This window comes from Guillardia theta (genome assembly GCF_000315625.1).
Source record: "Guillardia theta CCMP2712 unplaced genomic scaffold GUITHscaffold_3, whole genome shotgun sequence".
NCBI lineage: Eukaryota > Cryptophyceae > Pyrenomonadales > Geminigeraceae > Guillardia > Guillardia theta.
The window spans coordinates 487,917-512,241 of record NW_005434671.1 but is presented as its reverse complement, the minus strand read 5'-3'; the positions used below and the strand labels follow the sequence as shown (position 1 = coordinate 512,241).

The 24,325-nt window shown below is 57.0% G+C and overlaps 8 protein-coding genes across 8 annotated transcripts; 4 read left to right on the top strand and 4 right to left on the bottom strand.

Moving 5' to 3' along the window:
- Positions 1-5,061: 5,061 nt before the first annotated feature.
- Positions 5,062-5,926, bottom strand: GUITHDRAFT_44272 (hypothetical protein; the record flags this gene model as incomplete). The annotated part of the gene is made up of 2 exons (XM_005841351.1): positions 5,062-5,433; positions 5,594-5,926. Coding segments are annotated over 2 exons (705 nt in total), but the record flags the coding sequence as incomplete, so codon positions are not given.
- A 1,038-nt stretch (positions 5,927-6,964) lies between these two features.
- On the top strand, positions 6,965-8,193 carry GUITHDRAFT_150008 (hypothetical protein). Its single transcript, XM_005841350.1, has 4 exons — positions 6,965-7,004; positions 7,513-7,622; positions 7,673-7,922; positions 7,976-8,193. Exons 1-4 carry the CDS (start codon positions 6,981-6,983, stop codon positions 8,138-8,140), a joined length of 549 nt encoding a protein of 182 aa, XP_005841407.1. The 5' UTR covers positions 6,965-6,980; the 3' UTR covers positions 8,141-8,193.
- A 79-nt stretch (positions 8,194-8,272) lies between these two features.
- GUITHDRAFT_99905 (hypothetical protein) lies at positions 8,273-9,670 on the bottom strand (the record flags this gene model as incomplete). The annotated part of the gene is made up of 11 exons (XM_005841349.1): positions 8,273-8,308; positions 8,357-8,420; positions 8,468-8,514; positions 8,576-8,655; positions 8,706-8,755; positions 8,861-8,919; positions 8,985-9,056; positions 9,124-9,243; positions 9,302-9,354; positions 9,410-9,480; positions 9,534-9,670. 11 exons carry the CDS (start codon positions 9,668-9,670, stop codon positions 8,273-8,275), a joined length of 789 nt encoding a protein of 262 aa, XP_005841406.1.
- A 1,177-nt stretch (positions 9,671-10,847) lies between these two features.
- On the top strand, positions 10,848-13,127 carry GUITHDRAFT_99904 (hypothetical protein; the record flags this gene model as incomplete). The annotated part of the gene is made up of 3 exons (XM_005841348.1): positions 10,848-11,600; positions 11,811-11,938; positions 12,152-13,127. The coding sequence occupies 3 exons, from the start codon at positions 10,848-10,850 to the stop codon at positions 13,125-13,127; spliced, it is 1,857 nt and encodes a 618-aa protein (XP_005841405.1).
- Positions 13,128-13,380: 253 nt separating this feature from the next.
- On the bottom strand, positions 13,381-16,309 carry GUITHDRAFT_99903 (DNA replication licensing factor, MCM4; the record flags this gene model as incomplete). Its single annotated transcript, XM_005841347.1, has 7 exons — positions 13,381-13,488; positions 13,702-13,767; positions 13,817-14,914; positions 14,994-15,662; positions 15,711-15,806; positions 15,857-15,956; positions 16,005-16,309. The coding sequence occupies 7 exons, from the start codon at positions 16,307-16,309 to the stop codon at positions 13,381-13,383; spliced, it is 2,442 nt and encodes an 813-aa protein (XP_005841404.1).
- Positions 16,310-17,776: 1,467 nt separating this feature from the next.
- On the top strand, positions 17,777-18,999 carry GUITHDRAFT_150007 (hypothetical protein). The gene is made up of 5 exons (XM_005841346.1): positions 17,777-18,482; positions 18,533-18,595; positions 18,642-18,714; positions 18,766-18,845; positions 18,897-18,999. Exons 1-5 carry the CDS (start codon positions 17,833-17,835, stop codon positions 18,934-18,936), a joined length of 906 nt encoding a protein of 301 aa, XP_005841403.1. The 5' UTR covers positions 17,777-17,832; the 3' UTR covers positions 18,937-18,999.
- A 39-nt stretch (positions 19,000-19,038) lies between these two features.
- Positions 19,039-20,968, bottom strand: GUITHDRAFT_156861 (hypothetical protein; the record flags this gene model as incomplete). The annotated part of the gene is given in 16 exon segments (XM_005841345.1): positions 19,039-19,152; positions 19,217-19,255; positions 19,310-19,363; positions 19,408-19,470; positions 19,526-19,575; positions 19,595-19,676; positions 19,729-19,797; positions 19,840-19,909; positions 19,959-20,003; positions 20,050-20,108; positions 20,154-20,204; positions 20,255-20,332; positions 20,381-20,449; positions 20,509-20,620; positions 20,673-20,832; positions 20,926-20,968. 16 exon segments carry the CDS (start codon positions 20,966-20,968, stop codon positions 19,039-19,041), a joined length of 1,158 nt encoding a protein of 385 aa, XP_005841402.1.
- Positions 20,969-22,147: 1,179 nt separating this feature from the next.
- Positions 22,148-24,214, top strand: GUITHDRAFT_99900 (hypothetical protein; the record flags this gene model as incomplete). The annotated part of the gene is made up of 10 exons (XM_005841344.1): positions 22,148-22,176; positions 22,329-22,440; positions 22,494-22,841; positions 22,889-23,098; positions 23,154-23,255; positions 23,299-23,370; positions 23,464-23,524; positions 23,586-23,740; positions 23,824-24,009; positions 24,062-24,214. The coding sequence occupies 10 exons, from the start codon at positions 22,148-22,150 to the stop codon at positions 24,212-24,214; spliced, it is 1,428 nt and encodes a 475-aa protein (XP_005841401.1).
- Positions 24,215-24,325: the final 111 nt, after the last annotated feature.

Here is a 24,325-nt window from a genome sequence, read left to right as displayed (position 1 = left end):
CCGTAGCGAGGGAGGGGAATAAAGTACGTATTGAAACTTCAGTAGAATGAGAGAGCCTCGGCCCGGACTGGCCGCCATTGCAAGACATCATGCGACTAACTTTGGAAATACAATGATCCTTGGCACGCCGGGCCGGCCGTGGATACTATGCTTTGACGGCGCGACTGAGTTCACTATTACTGCTGGAGTCAGGGCCTACAGTGAAGGAGCTTCACTGATTTCATCAGTCTGCTAGAAAGCATCCGAGTCTGCCGCCCTGCTCCGAATCCCTTGCATTGTCCCAGCCGTCCGCCGGAGAACCCGGCGGCTCAGCGGCCTTCGTGACTCTCCGACCCTGATCAGTGCGGCTTTCAGACGGTGCCACGGTGTGCAATCTTACTGCCAGTGTGACGGACTACGGGACACGGGACTGCACATCTACTCATCTTCAAGTGAAGTTAAAAATCACTGAGTACGAGGATAATCAGGAGACTCTCCTGAACTATGATCGAGGAGGCTTGACCGTGACGGTCCGGAGGCCGCTGAGTGACCGGACGGTCACAGAACCGGACAGTGCGGCGATCGGCGCGGCCGCTCAGCTTGCCCGCTCCGGGGTAGTACGGTGACCGGTTCACCGAAGTGCTGCCAGCGGCGGCTGCTCGGAGCCGGGACGCCGTGACACGGCCCTGTCTACCGCCCGGTCACCGTGAGTCACCTTGCAGATTCGCCGGGCCTGCGGCACTGCGGTGCGATCATGCCCCACTCAGTGGAACGGTTGAGTTAACTAATAGTTTGAAGAGATCATGCGGCGGCATGATCGGATGGCGAGTCGGAGCCTGGCCGGCCCCCTGCCGCCCGGCCCGGCCGGACCGGACGAGCATCATCGGACTAGCTTCAACACCTGCAGAGGTCAGAGAGGTCAGTGAGTCACTGCGCCGCGAGGAAGAACTTCCGAACCTGTCTCCCGGAGCTGTGACTCGCGTCCTTGAAGGAGGCAAGCTTCATGGGGGTCGGGGGCTGGCGGGAGGAGAGGAGCTGAGGGTTGGCGTTCTCCTTGTGAGGGCACGAGGCTGGCAACCTGCACGTCACCTCCTCTGACTTCCTCTTCTTCTTGGAGCACGCTGCCTCTGGACAGACGCTCCTTGTCTCCTCAGGGGCCTCCTGCTCCTCCTTCGCAGCTGCGGGCCCGATGGTGCTGGTGAGACTCTTGCGGTCCCCTGCTGCCTCCTCCTTCCGTGGGGTCGAAGTCTTCCTCACCCTCATCCTCCCCAGCTCCATCGTCAGCCGCAGGACCGTGGCCTCCAGGCTGTCTCGCTGGGACAGCAGCACGTCCTGCCTGACCCGCCAGTTCTCCATCTGCCCCGGAGGTCAGCGGGACCCCCTACTCCCTCCTCTCACCTTGTTGTACAGCTGGGAGATAATGCCGCCCAGCTTCTCCAGCTCCCTCTCCAGCTCCTCTACCTTTCCCTGCAGGGACGCATTGAGCGACCTTCCCGCAAAGAACTCCTTGCGCAGCTGCTGGTGCTTCCGTAGGACCTTCCTAAGGCGCGAACACTGCATGGGAAAGATCCCCTCCTGAGAGACTCGTCACCTGCCTCCGCCTCCTCCTAAAACTCCAGCCCCTCTCATCTCCTCCTTCCTCCCTTGCAGCTCCCCTTCTCTCCCCTCCACCTTACCGTCTGCTTGCAGGCCGCGGGGCAGCTGGGAAGGCGAGGGTCGAGGAGGAGGTCGCCAGCGAGGGAGGGGATCAGGTCGATCATGCAGTAGTCCTCCGCGCTGATGTAGGGGGTGAGGACGTCCTTGCTGTCCTGCTGGAAGCTGCTCCCCGTACCCGAGCAGAGGAACACAGGAGAGCGAAACGAGGAGTGAGGGAGAGATCGAGGAGGAGAGTCCCGCAGTCTCCCCCCTCCTGCTCCCCTTCCCCCTACTGCCTTCCATGGCGACTTGAGGCTGCTAACCTCCGTCCTCGCCTTCTTGAGCTTGCGCTCCATCTCCCTCCTCTTCTTCTTCTCGCACTCGAGGCTCGCTTGTCCCCGCAGCACCTCAAGCACGAGCTCCTCCTTCTCCTCCTTGAGCTTCCTCAAGGTCCTTCGCACCTCCTCCATCCTCCTCTTGCTCTCCATCACCCCGCCGCTTGCTGCCTCCTGTCGGAGGGAGGAGACGGTCAGCTCGGCAGCCCGCAGCTTCTTCACGAGGCTCGAGGAGAAGGAGGAGGCGACGGTGAGGCGCTCGATCAGGTCACACATCCTCCTGCTCATCGCCTGCTCGCTGCTCTCCGAGCTCAAAAACTTGACGTGCTCCACCGTCAGGTCGGCCGCTGCCTGGAACACCTCCTTGAAGACAGGAAGATCCTCCTCCTGCTCCTCTTCCTCCCTCCTTGCGCCCTCATCTTCCTCCTGCCTCGCCATGCCCTTTCCTGCCCCTCTTCTGTCGGAAGTTTCGTTCTCCTCCTCCTCCTCCTCTACTAGAGCAAGGGGAGAAGATGACTGCAACTGGTCCAGTCTGCACGTCAGATCATCGACCGTCTTCTGCTTGTTCGAAAGCTCCAGCTCGAAGGATCTCCGCTCCTACCGTCGACCGTCAGCAGGACAAAGAGAATCAGATGAGAGAGAGAGGAGGGATAGGGAGGGTCAGATACAGGAGAGGAGGGGAGAGGAGAGGAGGAGAGGAGAGGGGGAGGGGGAGGGGAGGAGAGAATGGGGTAAAAGAGAGTGGAAATACACACATCTACTAGCTGAGCCTCGAGTTGTTTCACCCTTCCCTTGGACACGAGCAGGTCGCAGTTGGCACAGGCCAGGTCAGCTTGCGCGTCCTCCAGCTTGCGGGACAGCAGGAGGAGATCATGTTGCAGTTGCTCGCTACGGTCCGGGGAGCAACGTCCCAGTTCCTCCCTCCCCTCTCCTGCAGAGGGGGGGAGAGGAGAGCAGGCGGAGTCCTTGGAGGAGGGAAGCAGCTTCATCTCCCTCAGCTCTGCCACCGATCGCTCTGCCTCTTCCCTCCTTCTCCTCTCCTCCATCAAAGAAGCCTCAAGCTCCTCGTTGGCCTTCCTGTACGCCTGCACCTCCTCCCTCAGCCTCCTCCTGTCCTCCTCGCGGTCCTCCTCCTCTCTTCCTCCCTTCATCTCCTCCAGGGTCGTTCTCAGGCTCTCTACCACCAGCTCGAGCTTACCCTGGCCTTGCGGTCCCTCGATCAGAGCCAGCCGCCTCCTCCTGTCCTCCTTCCCGCCCCTCGTCAGCCCGGAAGAGTTCAACGCCTCGTCAAGAGCAACCAGCTCCTGCTCGCTCAAGCACGAGGACGTCGAGAGCTCCAGCAGCGCCGCCCTCAGCCGCTGCAGCCTTGTCCTGCAGTAGTCCAGGTCCTCCCAGGCAACGAAGCGCTGGAGGAGGGGAGGAGGGGAGTCCCAGGGGAGGAGGGCGAGGTCGTCGATGACGGCAGCGATCGTTTCTTCCATCCTCTTCGACATCTCCACCGCTCGATCCTTGTGGGCCCGCATGCTCCCCTCGTGCTCTAGCAGCTCCACAGCCCTGCCGTGAGCGATAGCAAGGCATTTGACCTGCGGGAGGTCTGAAGTCAGATGCATGCTCGACCGACTTTATGTGCAGCCCTCCCTTCTCTCCTTCCTCCCGACAACTCTTGTCCCTGCCTCCTGCCTCCTGCCTCCTGCCTCCTGCCTCCTGCCTCCTGCTCCTACCCATGGTCCTGTTTCTGTACCCTCTCTATCTGCTCCTGCTCCTGCTCCTGCTCCTGCTCCTGCTCCTGCTCCTGCTCCTGCTCCTGCTCCTGCTCCTGCTCCTGCTCCTGCTCCTGCTCCTGCTCCTGCTCCTGCAGAATACTTCTCATTAGCTCCTTTTCTTCTTCGTTGTTGCCGTGCCTCCCATGTGTCTCTGCCATCTCTCTCATCTCTGTCTTCAGACCTTCTTGTCTCGAGATGTTTGCTCATCGTTGAGGAGGCGCAAGTCATAGAAGAGAGAAGATTTGCAGGAGGAGATCTTCGTTCGGCCTGAAGGATGGATCAGTCATGAAGGGAGGGAGGAGGAGCAGGGGAGAGAGGAGACATGAAAAGACAAGGAAATGAAAGAAGAGGTGACGAAACGCGAAGAGAAGAGAAGAGAAGAGAAGGTGAGCGAGACTAAGACCCTCTGTTCCACCTGCTTCAAACAACTTCCTCGCGGTGTTGATCTCCTCCTCCATCCCATGCAAGTTCCTCTCATCCCTCTGCCCACGATTCATCAGCTGCATCCTCGTCTCCTCGTCTGCTTCCCAACCACCTCCCTCCCACTTGCCCACCTCCCCTCCCCCTTGTCTCCTCTCACCCGCTCCTTGAACATGGGGATCCCGTCGACGAGGTTCTCTACGATCTCTGAGATCCTTTTCCTTGCCAGGGAGGTTTGCCGGACATCGCAGGTCTCCACAGCTTCGCTCCTCTGCCGCAGGTGACTCTCCAGCTCCCGTTTCATCACCTGGCCAACAAGCTCAGCCATGTGCTGACGTCAAAGAAAGGAAGACGAGTAAACGCGGGGGGGGGATGCGGAGGAAAAGGAGAAGAAAAGGAGAAAGAAGAGGAAGAGGAAGAGGAAGAGGAGGAAAGTATGCCCTCACTGACCTGTCGCTCCTGTTCCAGCGTGCCCGCCAACCTCTGAAACTTCTCCTTCTCGGCATCCAGCTGATTTTCAAGGCTCTTCCACCTCTCGTCCTGCTTCTTCTTTGCCTCGACGAGCTGAGCTGAGAGGTCGGAGATGACGACTCTACTGGACTTGTGCAGGAGGAGGAGCTGGCGAAGGCGGAGCAGCATGCTCGTCCTCCTCGACTGTTTCTTGCGGATCTCCTTCGCTCTCTCCGCCAGCTTCATCGTCTCCACTGTGTCGCTCTCGTGCGCTCCTGACGTGATGGGACATTAGGTTGGCCTTGCAGCGGACTGCCATGCAGAGGAGGGGAGGGAGGGGAGAAGCACAAATTTCCATGTCCTACCATTCGGGGTGAGGTTGGCAATCAGCGTGGTACAAGAGTTGTCGCCGAAGGCGCCCTGCTGTCAGGTCAGGAGGGCCGAGGGACAGCAGAGCTTGCATCCTCCTCCTCTCTCACTTGCAAGACTTTGGTCAGCAGGCAGCTCTCGTAGGGGACGTGGCATCTTTGCCTGGAGGCGAGCTTGTTGAGCACGATTCTCAGAGCCCCGATGCTCTTGTTGATGGCGGCTGTTTCCAGCAGCTGCTCTTCCTCCATGTCCCCGAACGAGGACTCTGAGAAGTCCTCGAAGCCAGCAAGGTCCACCAGGTGCAGGCTCCCCTGCGAAACCTCCCCGCAGGCCGGGCCCCGGTCTTGCCTCCCGGAGGCTCCCCTCTTGGCTACCTCGAAGTGGATGGAGAAGACGGTGTGAGAGCGGGAGCTCCTGGGGTTCAGGCGATGGAACGATTTCTTCCTGATGGAATCCCCGGCCTCCTTGAACTTCATCATATCCTGCACGCAACAGTCGGCGTTAGACCGCCCAATTCCTTAGCTCTCTCTCCCCTCCCCCCGCTCCTCCCCTTCCCTTCCTCCTCTCACTTCCCCCTCTCCTCGCTCTCTCATCCCCATCCTCCTCCTCGTCCTCATCCTTCACCTGCGGGCACTTGCACACGTGCTCGCTCAGGCCCTTGACGAGCTCATGGTTGGTTCGGCTGGCTGTAAGCTTCTCCCTGCCGTCGGAGGAGAAGGGTGTGAAGCCCTTCACAAGGTCCCGCGCCTTGTCGTTGTGGATCTCGAAGTAGGACACCGAGACCGTCACGTCGCACTGCAGGCAGCTCCTGCTCCTGCTCCGCTCGAAAACGTCGTTGAACAGCCGCGTGCATATCCCCGGATCGAGGGGCGTCCCCGTGATGGAGAAGGTCTTGCCGCTACCTATCATGCCGTAGGCGATGATCCACGAGCTCATGCCGTTCATGGCGGCCGAGAGAGCAGGAGCGCCGACCTCCTCGTAGAACCGCTGCTGCGACACGTCGGAGTCGAAAACCCGGTCGAAGTGGTAAACCCCGTCCTCCTTGATTGAGTCCTGAGAGCGTCGACGAGCAGAGGGCTTCTGCAGCAACTGGACCCGCTGCGAGTCTAAGGGGCTGATGGAGGGTCTCATTCCCTTCTCCTTCTCGCACGTACTCAGCGGTCTGATCCTTGCTACCACGATGGTTCTGCTGGAGTTCTCGACCATGTTGCACGAGTCGTCCATGATGTTGCTCGCTCACGGATGAGGCAGGAGGCAGAGGAGGCGGGAGAAGAGCTCTGTGCTAGCAGGTGAACTTATCCTCCTCCTCCCTTCCTCCTCCTCCCTTCCTCGCAAGTCTCATCGCCGTCGCCTCCAACGATCTGCCGCAGATAGCCAAGTTTTTACACGCGCATTCAAACCGAACCACCCCACCCCATAAATTTCGAGCTTTACTCAAAGTTAAGTTAAAAATCAGTACGAGGACAATCGGCTGAGGACTGAGACGGCACCGTAGTAACTTGGGCTCAGTCCGATCGCGGCGCACTGGCCGCGCCGGCAGGCCCGGGCCGGGCCCGGCCGATCGGACGCCGGGCGGCGGCGCCGGCGCCGCGCGCCCGGCCGGGCCGTATGGCATATGGCGCGGCGAGACTCAGTGACTCGGAAGAGAAAAGACAGCAAGCCGGGAGAGCCTACTCTCATCAGGCTGCTGTCCTATCGATTGAGCAAACTCAGTTAACTGACACGGGCCACCGGCGAAGGAATGACACTGAGCCTGGGACGCATACTGCGGCGGCCGGCGGCGCCGGGCTAATCCCCTAGCAGTTTCCGGCCGCCCCTGGCACCGTGACGGCGTTACGGGTCCCGAGTTCACCCGGCGGGTGCGGCAGTGCCAGCCTGACAGTGAGGCTCGGACTGGGCCGGGGGCTTTGGCACTCAGCGGCAAGCCTTCGGATAGCGCGGCCGGGCCCCCGGCCGGGCCCGGCCCTGAGTCTAGACCACATCCCATCTCAGCGCCCCGGCAAGGTGCCACGTGACCAGCAGCTCTGTAATGGCAGACGACGACAAATATGATGTGAGTTCGGGAGAGGAGGGGAGGAGAGAGTGAAGCGAGGTTGTTAAGAGAGATGTGTCCTTCAGAAGAAGGTAGAGAAGTTGAAGATAAGGATAACCGAGATCTCAACAGAGTTTGGTGGGTGCAAGAGTTGAATGGGACACGGCGACCCATCATTTGTTTTATAAACCAAGATGCTCCATACCATTGAGAGTGGAGAATTTCAGGATGCCGACAAGATCGTGGGATATGAGAATGTTTTGACGAGTATGATATCGCTGAAGAAATTTGGTCGTGCTAGTACAGGATAGTTGCATTCACCAAGGTGGTTGAGATGTGAGCAATTTGCAATGGAATAGCGAGCACATATCCAATCAGGAACGCTTGCCATGATCACTCTCCTGCTCCACCAACATCATTCGGCACACTGCCACTGTCCCTTCATGTCTTTGGTTCTCGAACACGTTGAAATGCGCATGCTGCTTCCCGATGGTCGTTAATGGGACTAGTGTGATCCTTCCTGTGGCAGGTCATCCCAGCCTCTCAGCGTCCCGATGGGACCTGGCGCAAGGAGGTGAAGGTGAAGAAAGGGTACGTCCCTCCGGACGAGGTGAAGAAGTTCGAAACGAGGGGATCCAAGTGAGACCCTGACGTTGTCGGGCATTGTGCTGGTTGCTCAAGTATCGCAGATGGAGGGACGAGCAGATCCCTGGGTTTGTGCCCGGCATGGACCCTGAAGCCTTCGCCGCCTCCCAGCAGAAACCCAAGAGCCAGCATCAACGGAGGAACGAGAACCGGAAGAAGAGGAAGGAGGAGGCTGCCAAGGCCGGCTCGAGTGTCGATGAGGTAGCAGAAGGAGTGGAGAAGGTGAGCTTGAAGGCGGAGGCAGCCAAGACGGAGGAGGCCCCGATGGATCCCAAGGAAGCTCTCCAGAAGAGGGTGAGAAGAGGACGATCGATCTGTTGTCCATGGCGACTGAGTTTGGTTGCAAGATCCGAAATCTCAAGAAGAAGCTCAAGCAGATTGATGAGCTCAAGGGCAAAGTCGACAAGGGTGAACTCACTCCCAACCAGGAGCAGGCGGAGAAGATCGCAAGTCAAGCTGCAGTTGAGCAGGAGATCAAAACTCTGGAAGCAGAGCTTGCTGCCATGGCGTGAAGACTTTTGTGATAGTGCTTTTACCTTGCCTTCTACATGCCCGAGTCTTGCGACCCTTCATCATTTTCCCTTGATTCTCTTTCATTTACAAAATCTTTCTCTTGAATCCAACGCCGCCTTACAAGAAACCCTTCAAGCCTTCTTGCCCCGAAGGGCCCGTAGAGCTCCCTGTGCAAGACACGTCAAGGAGCCAGGGGAGGTCAAGGTGAGCCGCACCCTGAGAATCTTGAAGAACCAGATGGTGTTGAGGAAATTGAGCCCGATGTTGGCTGTCGTGTACCTGCAGCACGGGGTTGGTGGAGCTCCAGGGATGGTGGGGAAGCGAACCAGAGGATAATGAAGAAGTCAAGATTCTTCTTGCTGTGAGCGTCGAGCTGCAATCAGCCGGTCACATCTCTATACACGTTGGGGGTGGGGAGGAGGAAAAGGGCATACCGTGTCCATCCAGAAGAAGTAGGAGTAGGTGTATCCGAAGACGAGCCTCACGAAAATCCAGGAGAGCAGGAGAGCAAGACCTAGCGACAGTAAGCGACTCCGAGGACGCCGCACCAGGTTCTTGCATCACCATTGTAGAAGTAGAGGCTCGTGCTTGTCATCTTCAACTCGTAGAGCAGCCTGGAGGGTTCTGAGGTCTTGAAGAGGGAGAGGATGTGGTGGTAGCAGTGGTGATGTAGGAGGAGGAGGAGGTGGTGGTGGTGCGGGTGGTGGTGGACGCCTCACCATCGGGCGTTGACAAACAGAGTGGTGGATTCAAACAAGAGGAAGACAGGCCCGTAGAACTGAACAGCCACGACCAGAGTCAGCCCCTGCAGTCTGCAGGAGGGAGAGCGACGGGCTCGGCTACCTGATAAACTTGGTACATGACAGCGATGAGGTAAGTGAACATGCAGAGGACTCCGTGGACCAGGTACGCGACCTGATGGGAAGAAGAGGAAACAGCAAGGCATCAAAGGATCGTCGCAGGTCCGACATGATGGTCTCACCCCATCATGCTTCAGGTGCCAGAACACGATGAGACTGTCGTACATGAAGTAGCCAGCCGCCACCGCAATGATCGAGTTCGACAGCTCCGTCTTCCCCGTCACGCGCATGTGCTTGAGCTCCTGCCATCCCGAGAGCATCAGAATGTCCCAGCCATCAGCAAGTTGTCAAGTCACTGACATCATCGTAGGCGATCGCCCAGATCGAAGAAGGAACGATCAAGAGGAGGAAGACTGAAGAAGCGGCAAGACATTTCAACCCAGAGCCTCCTCGACGTGCGGGTCAAACCTGTAGATGGCACGAGCCCTCTTGCTTTGTATTGGGTCACCGCATCCCAGGAGACATACACTGGGAAATTCCTGTCCGAGGGCAGGGGGGTCAAGGTGCATTACAACCACAGCAACCTGACAACCTGAGTGCAAGCTTGCTGCCAAGGTAGAGCATCCACCATAGCGCGAAGGAGATCAGGATCTCAGAAGCTGGCACGCAACTCAGGGCCTCCCAAACAGCCAAGGCAGGGAGGCTACTTGATTTCAAGTCCAGCAGCATGTCGGAGTTACGATCACAAGGTCATGGTCTGCTGTGAGCCTGCTGGGGTCTTGCTGGGTTGTTGGATCTGACTGCTCCGGAGCAAGGAGGATGTCAGCAGGTGAACAAATCGTTCAGAGTCAAGGAGCTCGAGGATGGGGAAGGAGCGAAGAGAAGAAGGAAATGAGGTTCCCTTGGCCAGGTTGGCCTCAAGAGCACTGTAACATGTGGAATGGATGAAGGAAGGAGCTTGGTTGGCGGGGGGGCGGGGGCAGACCCTGGAGGATTCGAAGGTGGGAAGCGTAAGAAATAAGAGGGGACAAAGAGGGATGGAGGTGAAATGCATCATGAGAAGGTGGATTTCAGGGTACGTGTTACAGTGAAAATACGGAGAGGGGGGGGGAGGGGGGGGGTGCACGCGCTTGGGACGAGGTCAAAGGGGTTCATGGCAAGGGACCGATGTAGGACAGAGAGGACGCAAGCAGTGGGAGGTAAGAAAAAGAGGGCAAACGTGGGATGAAGAAAGTGAATTATACGTGGAGGTCAGGGGATTGAGGGAGGACGACGATCAGCGAGCATGCAAGCGCAAAGATGGCGATGTTACTGGCAACGATTCTGCAGGAAGTGACGAGGAAGATGGAGGATGTAGAGGAAAGAGCTGGATCCGTATAGCACTAGAGGAGAGGAAGAGGAACAGGATGGGGCGGGGACAGCAAATATTACGGGTGAGGGAGACGGGGAAGAGGACGATGATGTGCGATTCTGGGTTAGAAAGAAGGATCGGAAGGAACAAGAGAGAGGAGGAGAGGAGGAGAGAGGAGGAGTGAGGAGGAGGAGAGAGGAAGAGAATGTGGTGGTAGAGTAGGATTCGAGTTTGGGAGGACGGGAAAGAATTTGGAGGAAGGGTACGGAGTGTAGGTGGGGGTCATGACCCCCCTAGTGCTGTGCAAGCAATCCTCCTATGAATCAATTTTCAAGATAAAAGGAGGGGTGATTGTTGATTAAATCTTTTTTTAACACCGGTAGTCAATTTTTTATTTGGGGTGTAGTTGAAAGGGGTGGTCCGATTCCGCTCCACGGTACTTCAGTGCAGGAATGCGAGGAAGGCGACGAGGGGGGGCATAGAAGGAGGAGGAAGAGGGGGAGAGGAGGAGGGGGAGAGGAGGTTGAAGGCGAGAAGGTAACGTAGGCGTCGCTCATGGCTTCAAGAGGAAAGACCGTCATGGGCAGACTCTGGCTCGCGCGCTCTATGTGGAGGTCCATGACCTCTGGGAGCGCCGCACGTGCTGAGGCACCCGACGGGCTGCAAGGGAAGGAGAGGAGGCAGGGGGAGGAGGAGAGGAGGAGGATCGCGGAGTCCAAACAGATCATGATGAAGCTGAAGCAGCTCTCCTCTCACGAATGCATGCAATTCTTCCGGTCTATCAGCTTGCAAGGCAAGGCGGACGTGTACCATTACACGGAGATGATATCCAAGTCATCGTCTGCCAGTGAAGCAGAGGAGCTCATGCAGGGCATGCTGATGAGAGGGATCGCCCCGACCACGGCAACGTACACGCTGATGCTCAAGAAGTACCAGGAGGAGGGGAAAATGCAGGAAGTCCGTCAGATCGTTGAGGAGCTGGAGGCTAGGGACAGCCTCCGAGACAATCATCTGCGTTCGATCGTCATCTACGCCTTCTGCCGCAACCATGGCTACTCCGAAGCAGAGAAGTTCTGGAACACGTTCAAGCGCAGAGACCCGAAGCCAGATCTCGTACTGTACAACTCAGCAGTGTACATGTTCACTCGACTGAACAAGCTGTATGAGGCGAGGATGACAATCAGGGAGGTCAAGCAGGCAGGGCTGCATGCAACTGCCCAGACCTACACTCCTCTCATCGACAGGTACGCGAACCTCCGCATGTTCGAGGAAGTGAAGGCTATCCTCGAGGAGATGGACAGCGAGCGGGTGAGTGCTCCTGTTCTTGCTCTGTTTCTGTTGTTGCGATGGATGGAGAGATAGAGAAGGAGGAGACGATGACGAAGATGATGATGCCGATGAAAATGATGATGACGACGATGATGAAGGATGTGTTGTGGATGAAAATTTTACTGTCGATGACAATTTTACTGTCGATGACGACGGTGAAGATGTTGATGTTGATGTTGGTTATTTCAGATCATGTTGGACAAGAGAGCATTTAACGCGATCATGCGAACTCTATCAAGGAGCGGAAAGATGCAAAACATGTACAACCTTATTTCAAACATGCACAACTTCGGAATAGACTCGCAGTTCGAGCCAAGGTAAGGAAAGGAGGGCTGGGGAGTCGGAGGGAAGTTCGGACAGAAGACAAGCGGTAGAAGCTGGGATTTGGGAAGAAGGAGAGAGTTCAGGATTAGAAGAGGGAGGAGCAGGAGCAGGAGCAGGAGCAGGAGCAGGAGCAGGAGCAGGAGCAGGAGCAGGAGCAGACGATGCAATACAACCATGATCTTTTCATTGAAGCTTTGTGTCCTTAGGTTGATTCTGGACTTTCTTGTGTGCGACGAGAACTTCCATGCCAAGGAGAAGCACTTGAGTGGAGACCGGGAAGGACCGCAGCCGGGGAGTCCACCGCAGCCGCCGACGAGTCAGGAGGGGCAGCAGGAGGACGGGGGGCAAAAGAACTTCCCAGAGATGGACTTGATGAGGAAGTGGGAGCTGGGGGGAGGCGCTGCACCGGACGGGAGTACCATCTCGATCCTCATTGCCACCCATGGGCGTGCGGGAGAGACGGACAAGGCCCTGGCTCTGTTCGAGGAGCTGAAGAGGAGGCGGGGGCCGTTGACGTCTCACGTCTACACCTCCGTCATCTTCGCCTTGTGCCTGGCGGGGAGGCTGGAGGAGGCGGGGGGGAAGTTCGAGGAGATGAGGAGGAATGGCTGCCAGCTGGGGCCGACTGTCCTCAACGCGCTCATCGACGGGCACATGGCGAAGGGGGATGGGAAGGGAGCGATGAGGTGGTTCACGCTTGGGTTAGAGGAGAAGATCGTTCCCTTCTCGTCCTGCATGCGGGCGGGGGAGGACGGCAGCCTGTACATCGACCTGCACAGCATGTCCCCCAACGCGTCGGTCCTGGCGCTCGAGTACGGCCTGTCGTTCAACCCGCCGGGCAAGAATGTGACGGTGGTTACCGGGCAGGGAAAGCACTCGCCCGGCCGGCAGTCTGTGCTGAAGCCCGCGGTGAAGAACTTCCTAGAGAGAGAGGGGCTGGAGGCAAAGGAGGACGAGCGGAACGCAGGGCGGCTGGTGATCGCCAAGATGAAGGGATCGCGGACAGTCGCGGCTCTGTGCACGGTCGTGCTGGTCACCATGTGGCTAGTAGGCATCGTGATCGCGCGGGAGTGGCTGGTGCAGCTGAGGAGGAGGGTGGAGGTGGGGAAGGACAAGAGGAAGGTGGAGGACCTGCAAAGGGAGCTGAGGGACAGCAAGAAGCAACACTCCGTGACGAGCTAGTCACGTGTAACATTTCAATCGTTTGGACTGTCGGGGAAGGAGAGAGGAGAGTAGAGGGGCGGGGGGTGGCTGGGGGAGGGGAAGTCGTCCGGCTGCTGAGCTCCCTGAGAAATGAGGGGGAGGGGAAGGAGGAGGAGGAGAGGGGAATCAGTTTTCCACGTGTATAAGAAAGATTCACGAGTTTGAATTCATTTGTTTCTCATCCCTACTTTAACGCAACCGGTAAATCAACACTAACGCCTCCTCCTCCTCCTTATCGCGCTCTTGCAAGAGTCATGTGGTGGCCATGCCCGGAAGTTACAACCGCATCCTCGTCTGCGAGCTGGCGGATAGCAGCCTGCAGTTCCTGGGTGGAGATCTCCTGCTCCAGCAGTCAGTTGCTGTGGCTCGAGCGAGGGGCGAGAGCTGATGTGAGAGCAGGGGATGAGAGGGAAGAGAAGAGACAAGGGATGGAAAGAGAGGAGGGCGCTTCCATAAAACGAGAAGAGAAAAAAGGAAAGGAGGAGAAGCAAAAGAGGAGAAGAGGACAAGGAGGGGAGGAGGAGGAGGAGGAGGAGGAGGAAGAGTCGCTCACCACAGAGCTCTCCTCCTGCACCATCTCCACCAGCGACTGGAAACTCATCGTCCCCGTTGCCAGCCGCTGCCAGAAAACGTCAGCAAGCAGCACAAGCAAGGGAGAGCGTCCTCACCTCGACGAGCTTCTGCTTGAGCATGTTGACCAGCTGGGCGATACGGACGCGGGAGGAGGCGCTGCGTCCGGTGTTGATCAAGTCCATATCGATCCTTCCCGTCCTCGGGTCCGTTGCTGCGCTCTGGGTCGCCACTCTGAGCAGCCTCATCGCCTCCTCCACGTCGATCGTCTCCACTTCATTAGCCAGGCGCATCTTGGCGTGCGCCTCTGCTAGGCGGATGATGGACTCGAGCTGACGGGGGGTGGCGGTGATGGTGTTCCTGCTCGTGGCCATGCGCCGCATCTGCACGTAGCCGTCGATGAGCGCCGTCTTGGCATCGTCGTTGAGGACAGGATGGCACTCGTTCCTGGCGTAGGACACGAACTCCGCGAACTCCTCGAGGGAGAGGATGGACTGGGCGAGGCGAGGAGGGTTCTTGAGGTAGAGCGACACCAGATGCTTGGCCAGCCTCCTGTCCGTCGTTGGGTTCGGCTGGTCCAGGACCAGGTAGATGAGATCGAACCTTGACAGCAGCGTGGGAGGAAGATTCATGTTCTCCACCACGGAGAGCTGCGGGTTGTACCTGCTCTGGATGGGGTTGGCGGCCGCAAGGATGGAGGTCCTGGCGTTGAGGCTGCAGATGATCCCTGCCTTGGCCACCGAGATAGTCTGCTGCTCCATCGCCTCGTGCAGGATCGCACGCGCTGACTCAGACATCTTGTCGAACTCGTCGATGCAGCAGATGCCTCGGTCGCTGAGCACCAGGGCCCCGCTCTCGAGTACGATGTCCTTAGTCTCCGGGTCCTTCTTCACGTAGGCCGTCAGACCCACTGCCGAGCTTCCCTTACCCGACGTGTAGATCCCCCTGGGGGCGATCTTGTGGACGTACTGGAGGAGCTGGGACTTGGAAACGCCGGGGTCTCCTACGAGGAGGACGTTGATGTCTCCTCGGAAGCGGCCGGAGGAGGCGCCCTTGCAGGACTTGTTGCTACCGCCGAAGAGCTGGCAGAGGAGGCCCTTCTTGACATCATCCATCTCGTAGATGCTTGGAGCGAAGGAGTCGATGAGCTTCTGGTAGATGTTAGGGTCCGCCGCGAGCTTCAACGCACGTTGTTTCTGCAGGAGGCAGCAAGTCAGAGGCGGGAGGGAGGGAGGAGGAGGGACGGAGGGAGGGAGGAGGGAGGTTGCTGCTCACTCTCTGCTCGATCTCCTTCTCAAGGCGGTTGTCCTCCTGCAGCTCGTCCGTGGAAAACGAAGAATCTCCCATCCTCGACTTCTCCGTCCGCTTGAAGTGGATCACGTCGATGTACGTCTTGTACACTGACTTCAACGTCCTCGTCCTGCTCTGCGTGCGAATTGGCTGCGCGCGATAGATGCCAGTGACCTCCATCCTGTCTCCTGGCTTCGCCGCGTCCACAAGGTCCTCAAACACGCAGAGGTTGACAGTCATCGGAGTCTCGCCCTGTGGGATGTCCTCCGGGTTTTCCTGCAGCCTCACCAGCTGCTTGTCCTTGAAGAGGCAGCGGTTGTGCCTGAGCTCCATCGAGTTCGACGCCTTACAGTACTTGCAGCTCGTGGGCTCTTGGATACGGCCATTCATGATGTCCACCTCCTCCGCTGCCTGGCAGGTGAGGCATTCGAAGTACCCTCGCTGAAGGTCCGGGACCACAGCGCTGGTCCTGATGATCATGCCCTTGAGGCAGACGAGCTTGTCCACGTCCGATGGGTTCAGGTTCCTCATGACGGCCGTGTCGATGAGGTTGAACGTGCGGACTTGCATCGAGAGGGACGAAGCGTCGGGGTCGTCCGCGGTCAATTCCGCATGCAGTTCGCTCATGACCACGTCGAAGATGGTGATAGTTTCCTGTGAGACGCCATCAGTCGCTGGTGAGAGCTCGAATGTCCAGCTCACCGTTGGGTATTGTACAAGCTTGTCGTAGAGCGAGCCGTCGAAAGAGAAGACATGTCTGCAATCTAAGTTGATGTAAAATGTCTTGCGTGCATGAGCCTAGAGGTCAGAGTCAGCATCCAGTGGAGATGGAGCAGAGCACAAAGGACCTGCTGCAAGAGTTGGATATAAAGATTTTCTGTTGATCCGGGTCGCTTGTACTGCGTGAAGAATCTCCTCGCAGCCTCTTTAGTTGCCTGCACCTCAATACTGGCGAGGGATGTCAGCATGGAGCAACAACATCAAACATGCTCTCACTTTGTGCCCCAGATATATGTTCTAGGATTCTCAGATGTGGCATCGATGCCCGCATCCGCCCTGATCTGCTGTCCTCTTCTGCCAAGATCGGACCGAGAAGGGCTGGGCTGTACAGACGCACTCCTTCTCGCGCTGTTGCTCCTGGGGGTCCTCGGAACGCCAGCAACACTTCCAGGTGTTCTAGGAGCAGAGTATGGAGTGTTAGGGACTGCTGGTGAGCTCGTGGCGTTGACAGCAGCAGGAGAGCTCGTCGCCGCAACCTCAGAGGAGGCGCCTTTAACAGGGGAAGACAGGTTTGACGACATGGCGTCCTGGATTGTATGAGACTGGTGGTGAGCTGCCTTGCCGCGTCAAGGGAAGATAAAGGGATAGATCTGACGGCAAGGGAGGAGGAGGAGGGGTGGGGGGAGGGGCGGTGGAGGAAGGGCCGAGCGGGGAATGGGGGGGAGCGGGGGGGCGGAGAGTTTTCTTTCCCTTTTGGGAAGGTGGCCACATCCCTCCTCGTACCCACCCCCTATGTCCCGCCGCGCCCCAGGTCCCGCCCACCCGGCGCGGCCGTTACTACTGCACCGTCCGAGGCACCCAGTCAGCGGCCCGGCCGCGACCGGGAGTCAGGACCGCGGCCCGGCCTCCGCGCCCTCAGGGCGGCCTGGCACAAACCGCGGGGCCCCGGCCGGGGCCCGATCCGGCCCCGCCGGCCCGGGCCGGGGGACCGAACCGTGGCCGCGTGACTTCGCCGGGAAGTTCGGAAGGGCCGCCGCGCGCGCCCCGGGCGGCCGTGGCACGGCCCTCAGGAAGGCTGAGACACCCGATGATGCCCTGCCCTGGGCGGCCGGGGGCCGCAGTCACCCGGACCGTCACGGACACTGCTCAGGGCGTGCCAGGGCGCTCAGGACCGTACGGTCTCGGCGAGTCCGAGCCCGGCGACGGTCGGCCGCGGCGGCGCAGTGAGGCCGGCGACGGACCGCCGGTACCGGCGTACTGAAGTGCCGCAGGGCCACCCCCCCCGCGCGGCCGCCGCCGCGGCCGCCGCCCGGCCGGACTCCGCGGCCGCCCGGCCGGACTCCTCATGATTCCGGGACCGTGACGCGGAACCCGGGTGCAGTGACGGTGCGGTGATCGGGCCGGCGGGACCCGCCCGGCTGCCCGGCCGCGCCGCGCCCGGCCGGGCCGGGCCCAGCCCGGCCGGGGGCGGCTTAGTAGTCACTGACTCTACCGTACGGTCGCTCAGGCTCACTGAGTTCCGGCGAGGTGGCGCGGCAACTGAGTGAGCCGCTGGTTCACAGTGAACAGCCGGGCATCTGAGATGATGGGAGACCAGAGGAAGTCTTCACTCATCAATGAGGCTACTAGGTTACGTCGAAAAGGTTTATCCGAGCATGCTTGTTCCTCCGGCCTTTGGGGTGGGGCTGAACTGAATTTCTTGGAGAGAATTTGAAAGATAAAAGAAACATTTGAACACTAAGAACCTATGTTAAAAACAGGCGCATCTTGTAGGACGCAGAGTAGGTGGTGGAGTGGAGTGGAGTGGAGGGAGGGAGGGAGGGAGGGAGGGAGGCAGGTAGATGCATAGATAGTTCCGTACATACGTAGATACGTAGATGCCTACTGCATTGATTCCGACAGACAGAGAAGAAGTTCAAAGCGATGCGATATTAAGGGGGGGGGAGACAAACAAGTTGATCAGAGAGAGGGAGAGTCAACCAACGAGCGAGCAAGCGTTGGGGATTCTTTCATTGACTTGTAACAGCTTCTGAAACCTTTCTGGGACAGGAAGGACTTGTAGGGTGGGGCTCCCTCAATTGAATGCCAGCAACATTCCTGTGCTATGAGCGAATCACCTGGAGACTTGGAAAACATCAAACCCGGCATGGTGGGTCCACACAGTCCATCAAGCAAAAGCCTCTTGAGTCTCCTCGGTGACTCCGAGGACAAGGAAGAGCTGAAAGCAAACGCAGACAAGCTCTGCCTGCATGCTTCACGCTTCATGCAGGAGAAAAACTTGGACGCTGCCAGCAATATTTACACAAAAATCTTAAAAGCCGACCAAGATAACATCAAAGCATTGCATGGCCTTGCGATTCTGAATCACAAACGGGGAATGTTTGATGTAGCTCGATGCCTGTATGTGCGCTCACTCGCGATTCAACCGAATATGTACAGAACACTTTACAACCTCGCGAGGTTAGAACACGAGTGCAACGCCTATGAGGCAGCAGCCAAGTATTATGGAAAGGCGCTGGAACTTGGATGCGATCGGGAGATAAGGTGCAATTCACTGGCGTATCTGGGGCTGCTGCATCAAAGTGTGTGGGAAGATCTTGCCAGGGCGAAGGAGCTCTATCAACAATCTCTAGCCCTTGATGCGCAGCATGTCCGAACTTTGGATCATTTCTCTGCTCTACTCGTTCTGCAAGGTTGTCCAGAGGAAGCGAAAGAACAGCACAACCTCGTAATGCAACTACAACCCAACCACGGGTGAGTGTCGGTACCCTCGCTTGTTGCTGTGCGGTTGATGCGAATGTTAGGGAGTCATGGTGTGCCTATGCCAACAGCCTCTTCAGTGGAGAGCTGATGTTCAGTACATCTCCGTATGCTGTTTGACGTGTCGTGAGAGGGTGTTGAGCTTGGCGGCAGATCGCTTCCGAAGGCTGAGAAAGGTTTCGGCAAGAGGACCTGGTTTCAGAAGCTGCGGCAGAGATGGAAGAGGGTCAGATCTCTCTCCCTTCGTAGGTGAATGGTGACTGACTGTCTGACCTAGAGCAATACGGATGAGGAACCTGTCCAATACCGACAATCCGCTGAGTTCAACGGCTTCCCGAGCAAGCGCGAGGAAGACAGGTGGTTCCCTCTCACGCGCTCGCATCTCTGGTCTGACACACTTTGACACAGCGAACATCTCGGAATGGATCGCAGCATGCACGGACTTTAGCTTTGACAGAGCTAGTTAGCTTTGACAGAGAAAAAATGTAAAATAATAAAACAAAGAATCGAGCTTAGCCTAAGATGCCTCTTTGCGTATGATGCAAGAGCCTCAACGTCTCGCTGTCACATCCGACTGCATCGGCACTGCCAGGTCCTTGTTGTCCAGGTTAGAGAAGAGGAGGCTTTCTTGCACGACTATCTCCCGGATCTGAGCTACAGAGAGCTGCCGTAGGATGATCGTGTCAGAGGCGCGCGCAAGGAAAGTGTAGCCGTCAGCTTCGCCTCACCTTCTGACGCTCAAAGCTGAAGTCGAAAATGTCTGGGGCCTGAGCAAAAGTTCGTGACTCTGACGTGATTGAAACTTGCCGCCGCCTCCTTACCGAAGGCTCATCATCAACATCATGCAGCTCGTGCATGTAAGGATGTGCGAGCGCCTGTCTTCGAGTTGAGAACCTGGTGAGCACCAAGTCTCACTCACCTGCTCCGCAGTGAGACGCTTCTCTGGGTTGAACTGAAGGAGATTGTCGAGCAGGTCCAGCGCCTGAGACGGAGTAGCATCAGAACATTGTCACTCCACTCCCCATAGAGCCGCGTACTTGTGTGTTTGCCCTCGGGAACAAGTCAGCCCAGCGCACTCTGCGGAAAGCTCGTCTTAGGTTGGGTACGGCTCCGTGGTAAAAACCTTTTCGAAGCTGGGAAAAGAGTTTTGTCTGAGAGAAACCTTTGAGCCTTCTCGCTGATATGTTTCTACAACATGGTTGCAATGAGACAGACTGAATTCAACAATTTCCAGCATCACCAAATCTGTTTTCTTGGGATTTCCATGGAGACCGATGATTAATTGCAACATCTCAACATAGTCTTTTCCCTGCAAGAGCTTGAGAAGAAGGGGATGGGACAATGTGATTGCCTGAAAAAGCGGCTTTCTCCCCAGCAATTCTGCCAGGACGCAGCCAACTGACCACATGTCGATCGCATCCCTGAATGCAGTGCATGAGAAACACTCCTCGGCATTCAATGTTGGCAGACGTGTACTGCTTGTTCCCCAGGAGGAGCTCCGGCGCTCGGTACCATCTGTCATGATATGAAAATCCCGAAACAATCGATGCGTCTCAATGACCTTGTAACAACATAGCAGGTCATCAACGATTCATCACCGTCGGAGAGCCTCGCTAGTCCCTGAGGACAACCATCAGCAAGTCACTCACCATCATCGCCCCATACCAGATCACAGATTTTTAGATCACAGTTTGCATTGACAAGAAGATTATTGGGCTGATAGGGTCGTCACTGCCGTTGAAGATGAGGATGCACAGTCTACCAACCTTCAAGTCCCTGTGCATGACATGCGCAGAGTGGATATATTTGAGGCCTCTCAGAACTTGGTATATGAAGTATCGGACCTTGTAGAGCAGGTAAGTCCAAACGAGAATCTCTTTTATCGACTCCACATGATCATCAGAGAGCGGCTGCGGTGAACGAACGATTCGATGCAAATCCGTATCCATCAAGTCCGTGACCTGCAGGCATCCGACAGCACACAGTGAGAGACCGCACTTCATGGCGAGGCATCACGGACAATGTAGATGTCTTTGAAGTCTTTGCCCGGGGGGGACAAGATGATGTCCTTGATGATGATGAAGTTCTCGTGCCCACGACAGTAGCGAAGGAGTTTCAGCTCCCTCAGCAACCTGCACAGCAGCGCAACATCAAACGGTGCGCGAGGAGACGAGGGGTCTCAACCGCTTCCCATCTTGCTCATCCTCTACAGCATCCTTGATCTTCTTGATGGCAACGCGCTTCCCCGCAACGGCATCCTTGGCTGCGACTACAAGACCAAAGGATCCCTCCCCCAGTCTGAAAACAGGAAATGAAATGTAAGAACCAGTGAAATCCAACGGAGCTGAAACCTCTTGATCACTTGGTATCGCTCAGGAACGTCTGTATTGCCGCTCATCAATGCAGGACACAACAAGACTGTCCAAGGAGCTCTCACCAAAGGACATTCCTTCTCGCTTCTGTGACGGCTTGGCTTCCATGTTGAAGACTTACAGTGGTCAAACCCCCTCCGCAGGATCCAAGACTCAGCTAACGAGCAAGCAGACGAAAATCTGATCACAAAAAGCTGTTAAAAGCGTTGTGTGCACCAAAGAAATGGGCAGAAGCCACATCAGTCAAGAAAAAAGTGCTTAGAAATTGGTTCTTCAAGTTTAGAACGAGCATCTGGACAGTGAATGGTCGAGGTGCAAGAAATGTGCTTTATGCAGTGAATGCAGTGATAAACGCACAGGTGTATAGCAAAGTGAGGAAAAAGAGATGAACAATCATTATGCAGCAATGGGAACACGGTGGTAAGAAATGAAAGCGTGCAGTGCGAGGGCAGAGGAGCTAGGAAGCGCTAGAGAGACACACAAACGGCTACAGGAGGAAGGAGAAAATAAGTACAGCAGTACTTAAAGTCAAGACCAAGGTTGGAAATCGTGACACCAGTACGGAATATGATCAGCTGCAAGCCATTGGGCATGACCACTCAAGCATGTTCAAGGATAGGACGGAAGGAGGGAGGGAGGGAGGGAGGGAGGGAGGGCATACAAGTCGAGAGAAGGATAACTGGAGACAGGACCATGAGATATAAAGAGGGAGGAGGGAGGGAGGGAGGAAGGAAGGGAGAAGAGGAGAGGGAGGGGGAGGGCAGGGGGAGAGAAGGAATTCGGGGCAGGACGGCCATGGCCGTACCACCAGCGATCTGGGGTACTATTACTCCAACTTTACTCGGTGGTGCAGGGTGGTTCTGAAAAGGGGGTAGGGGTGGCAAGTGAATGAAACAGGTGGGTGGTCCTTGAATGGAGACTTGTGGGGGGGTCTCAACTTGGAGACGCCCTCATAATATGGCAAGAGAAAGAAAAACATAAGAAGAGCACTAGTAAAAGTATGACATCCTTTTATCTCTTTGTTCATCACCAGAGATCTGAGGCGTCGGATGGGGTCCTTCCAATCGATACGGGTGGGTGCTTTCCTGCCGTGACGGTGGTCACTCCCTAACGGTGGCGGGTCGCATGTAAGGGGTAGGGTGGCAGTTGTAGGATGAAGCCCCTCCTCCCTCCTCTCACCCATCGGATTTACCGACCTGAGGCGGGTCCTGAGTTGACTGGTTGGGTGCGAGGGCGATGAGTGGATGAGTGGGGACGGGGGTACATTGTATTGCAACGTCACGGGCAATGCCGACGCTAGCTCAGATGGCGCTGAGGTAGAATGTGGCAAAACTCCTCCTGCTCCTCCTGCTCCTGCTCCTTCTTCCTCTCCCTCTTTCCCTTTGCCTGTCCCTGTCCTCCTCTGCCTCACCCGCCACCCAGCCGAGCGAGTGTTTGCTCCGATCCTTTACTGATCCTTTGGTGGCAGCTGGCGCAAGATCAAGCACGATCTCAATGCCGAGCTCACAGAGGGCACTATCACTGGCTCCATCATCTCCATCTTGACCGGTGTGCTGATGGTGTACCTCATCGTAGCCCAGGTCTTCATCCCGCTGGTCCTCTCTGTGCCCTGTTGATTCCTGGCCCTGCGCAGATCTTTGCGTGGAGAGCGCTCAACAGCGAGACGTCTGTCGTGCTCGACCATTACAGCCACATGAAGACAGGAGCAGACAGCCTGCTGCAGATCAACTTCAACTTCACCTTCAACCATCTGTCGTGCGAGTACGCAAGTGTGGATGCTGCAAACTTCATGGGGACCCACGACGCAGGCATCTCTTCGAAGGTGACCAAGGTGCACCTGGACAAGAACGGGAGGCAGCTCGGGGTGCACAAGGAGAGGAAGAACCTGAAGCACACGATTGACGAGGCGCCGCACGAAGGCGAATCGAAGCTGATCACTCTGACAGCAGGAGACTTCGACAAGCACCGCTTCGAGCACGAGGTAGGGCGGGCGCTCGGGGGATCGAGGACGGTGACGCTGTTTAAAAGATCTTGGTCGTCAACTTCTACACCCCCTGGTGCCACTGGTGCCAAAAGCTCGAGCCGGTGTGGGAGAAGTCAGCGAAGAAGTTTGGGGAGGCCCACCCGGACGACGCGCGACTGGTGCTGGCCAAGGTGGACTGCACCTCGGACAAAGCCGAGTCGTTGTGCACCAAGTACCACATCGATGCCTTCCCCTCCATCATGGTCTTCCGCAAGGTGAAGACTCACGAGGCCGATCCTCCTCAGGCGGATGGTAACGAGGTGGTGGCAGGACGATCCTCTCGATAAGGACCACGAGAAGTACCATGGGGAGCGCTCTGTCGACGCCATCGTGTCATGGGCAGAGCACCTGATGAAGCAAGTGAACCTCCAGGTATGCCTGCGGGAGAGTGTACGAGCGCATGAGAGCAGAGCAGGCCCCGAAATCCCGGGTGGTGGACAAGGAACAGGATGGCGAGAAGGAAAGTCACAACGGAGTGGGTTGCATGGTGAGAATCTTGTCCATGCTCGCTCCATGTCACTGTGTGTTCTGCGTCCTAGTGCTTCCACTCCCGAGATCCCATCTGACGAAAGTTTGAAAGGTCGCTGGGATGCTGCATGTGCAACGAGCTCCTGGATCGATCATCTTGCAGGCAGTTTCAGGTAGGGTTTACTAGCATTGTATGATTGGTCTCTTACCTCTCCCTCTCCTACTCCCTTCTAGATGGGCATGAGTTCAACTGGGCTACTATGGATGTCTCTCACACTGTCAACCATCTTTCCTTTGGCCCCTTCCTGTCAGAGACAGCATGGGTTGTGATGCCTCCAGACATCGCGCAGGCTGTAGGCTCTCTCGACGACAAGAAGTTCCTCAGCGAGGTAAGCCAATTCCGTCTGTCCTTGGACCCCTATTCTCACTTCCTCCTCTCTGTCCTCTAACGCTTCTCATCGCCTTCTCGCAGGAGAGGACTCCGACAGTCTGGGAGCATTACGTGAAGGTTGTCAAGAACGTGGTCGAGCTCCCTCGCAGCTGGGGCATCCCACCAGTGGAGGCCCACGGCTATGTGGTCCACACGAACAAGGTGCAGAGATACGCCGAAGTTCCCACCGCTCGGATCAACTACGACATCCTCCCCATCATCGTGCATGTAAGAAGGGCTGCCACATGCCAGGCGTCGCTCACTTATCTTGATGTGACAGGTCAAGACGTCGAGGGAGTCCAACTATCACTTCCTGACCAAACTCTGCGCCATTGTCGGGGGAGTCTTCACCGTTTCGGGGATCTTCGCGTCCATGGTGGAAGGTGGGATCGCTAGCTTGACGCACAAGGAAACGATCGGGAAGCTTGGATGAGAAACATGAATCTGGAATCAAACCTTGGCTATCCTGCGTACGTCATTTTAGAATGGCAGCTGGAACGGGAGAGGTTGTCCAGGGGGAGGGCGAGGGGGGAGAAGATATAGA

Bases quoted from the DNA above. Each gene is read 5' to 3' on its own strand.
- GUITHDRAFT_150008 (XM_005841350.1), top strand. From the start codon at position 6,981: ATGGCAGACGACGACAAATATGAT. The intron at 7,005-7,512 runs GTGAGTTCGGGA...TTCCTGTGGCAG, and splicing joins CAGACGACGACAAATATGAT to GTCATCCCAGCCTCTCAGCG. The intron at 7,923-7,975 runs GTGAGAAGAGGA...TTTGGTTGCAAG, and splicing joins AGGAAGCTCTCCAGAAGAGG to ATCCGAAATCTCAAGAAGAA.
- GUITHDRAFT_150007 (XM_005841346.1), top strand. From the start codon at position 17,833: ATGAGCGAATCACCTGGAGACTTGGAAAACATCAAACCCGGCATGGTG. The intron at 18,483-18,532 runs GTGAGTGTCGGT...TGCGAATGTTAG, and splicing joins CAACTACAACCCAACCACGG to GGAGTCATGGTGTGCCTATG. The intron at 18,846-18,896 runs GTGGTTCCCTCT...ACTTTGACACAG, and splicing joins AGCAAGCGCGAGGAAGACAG to CGAACATCTCGGAATGGATC.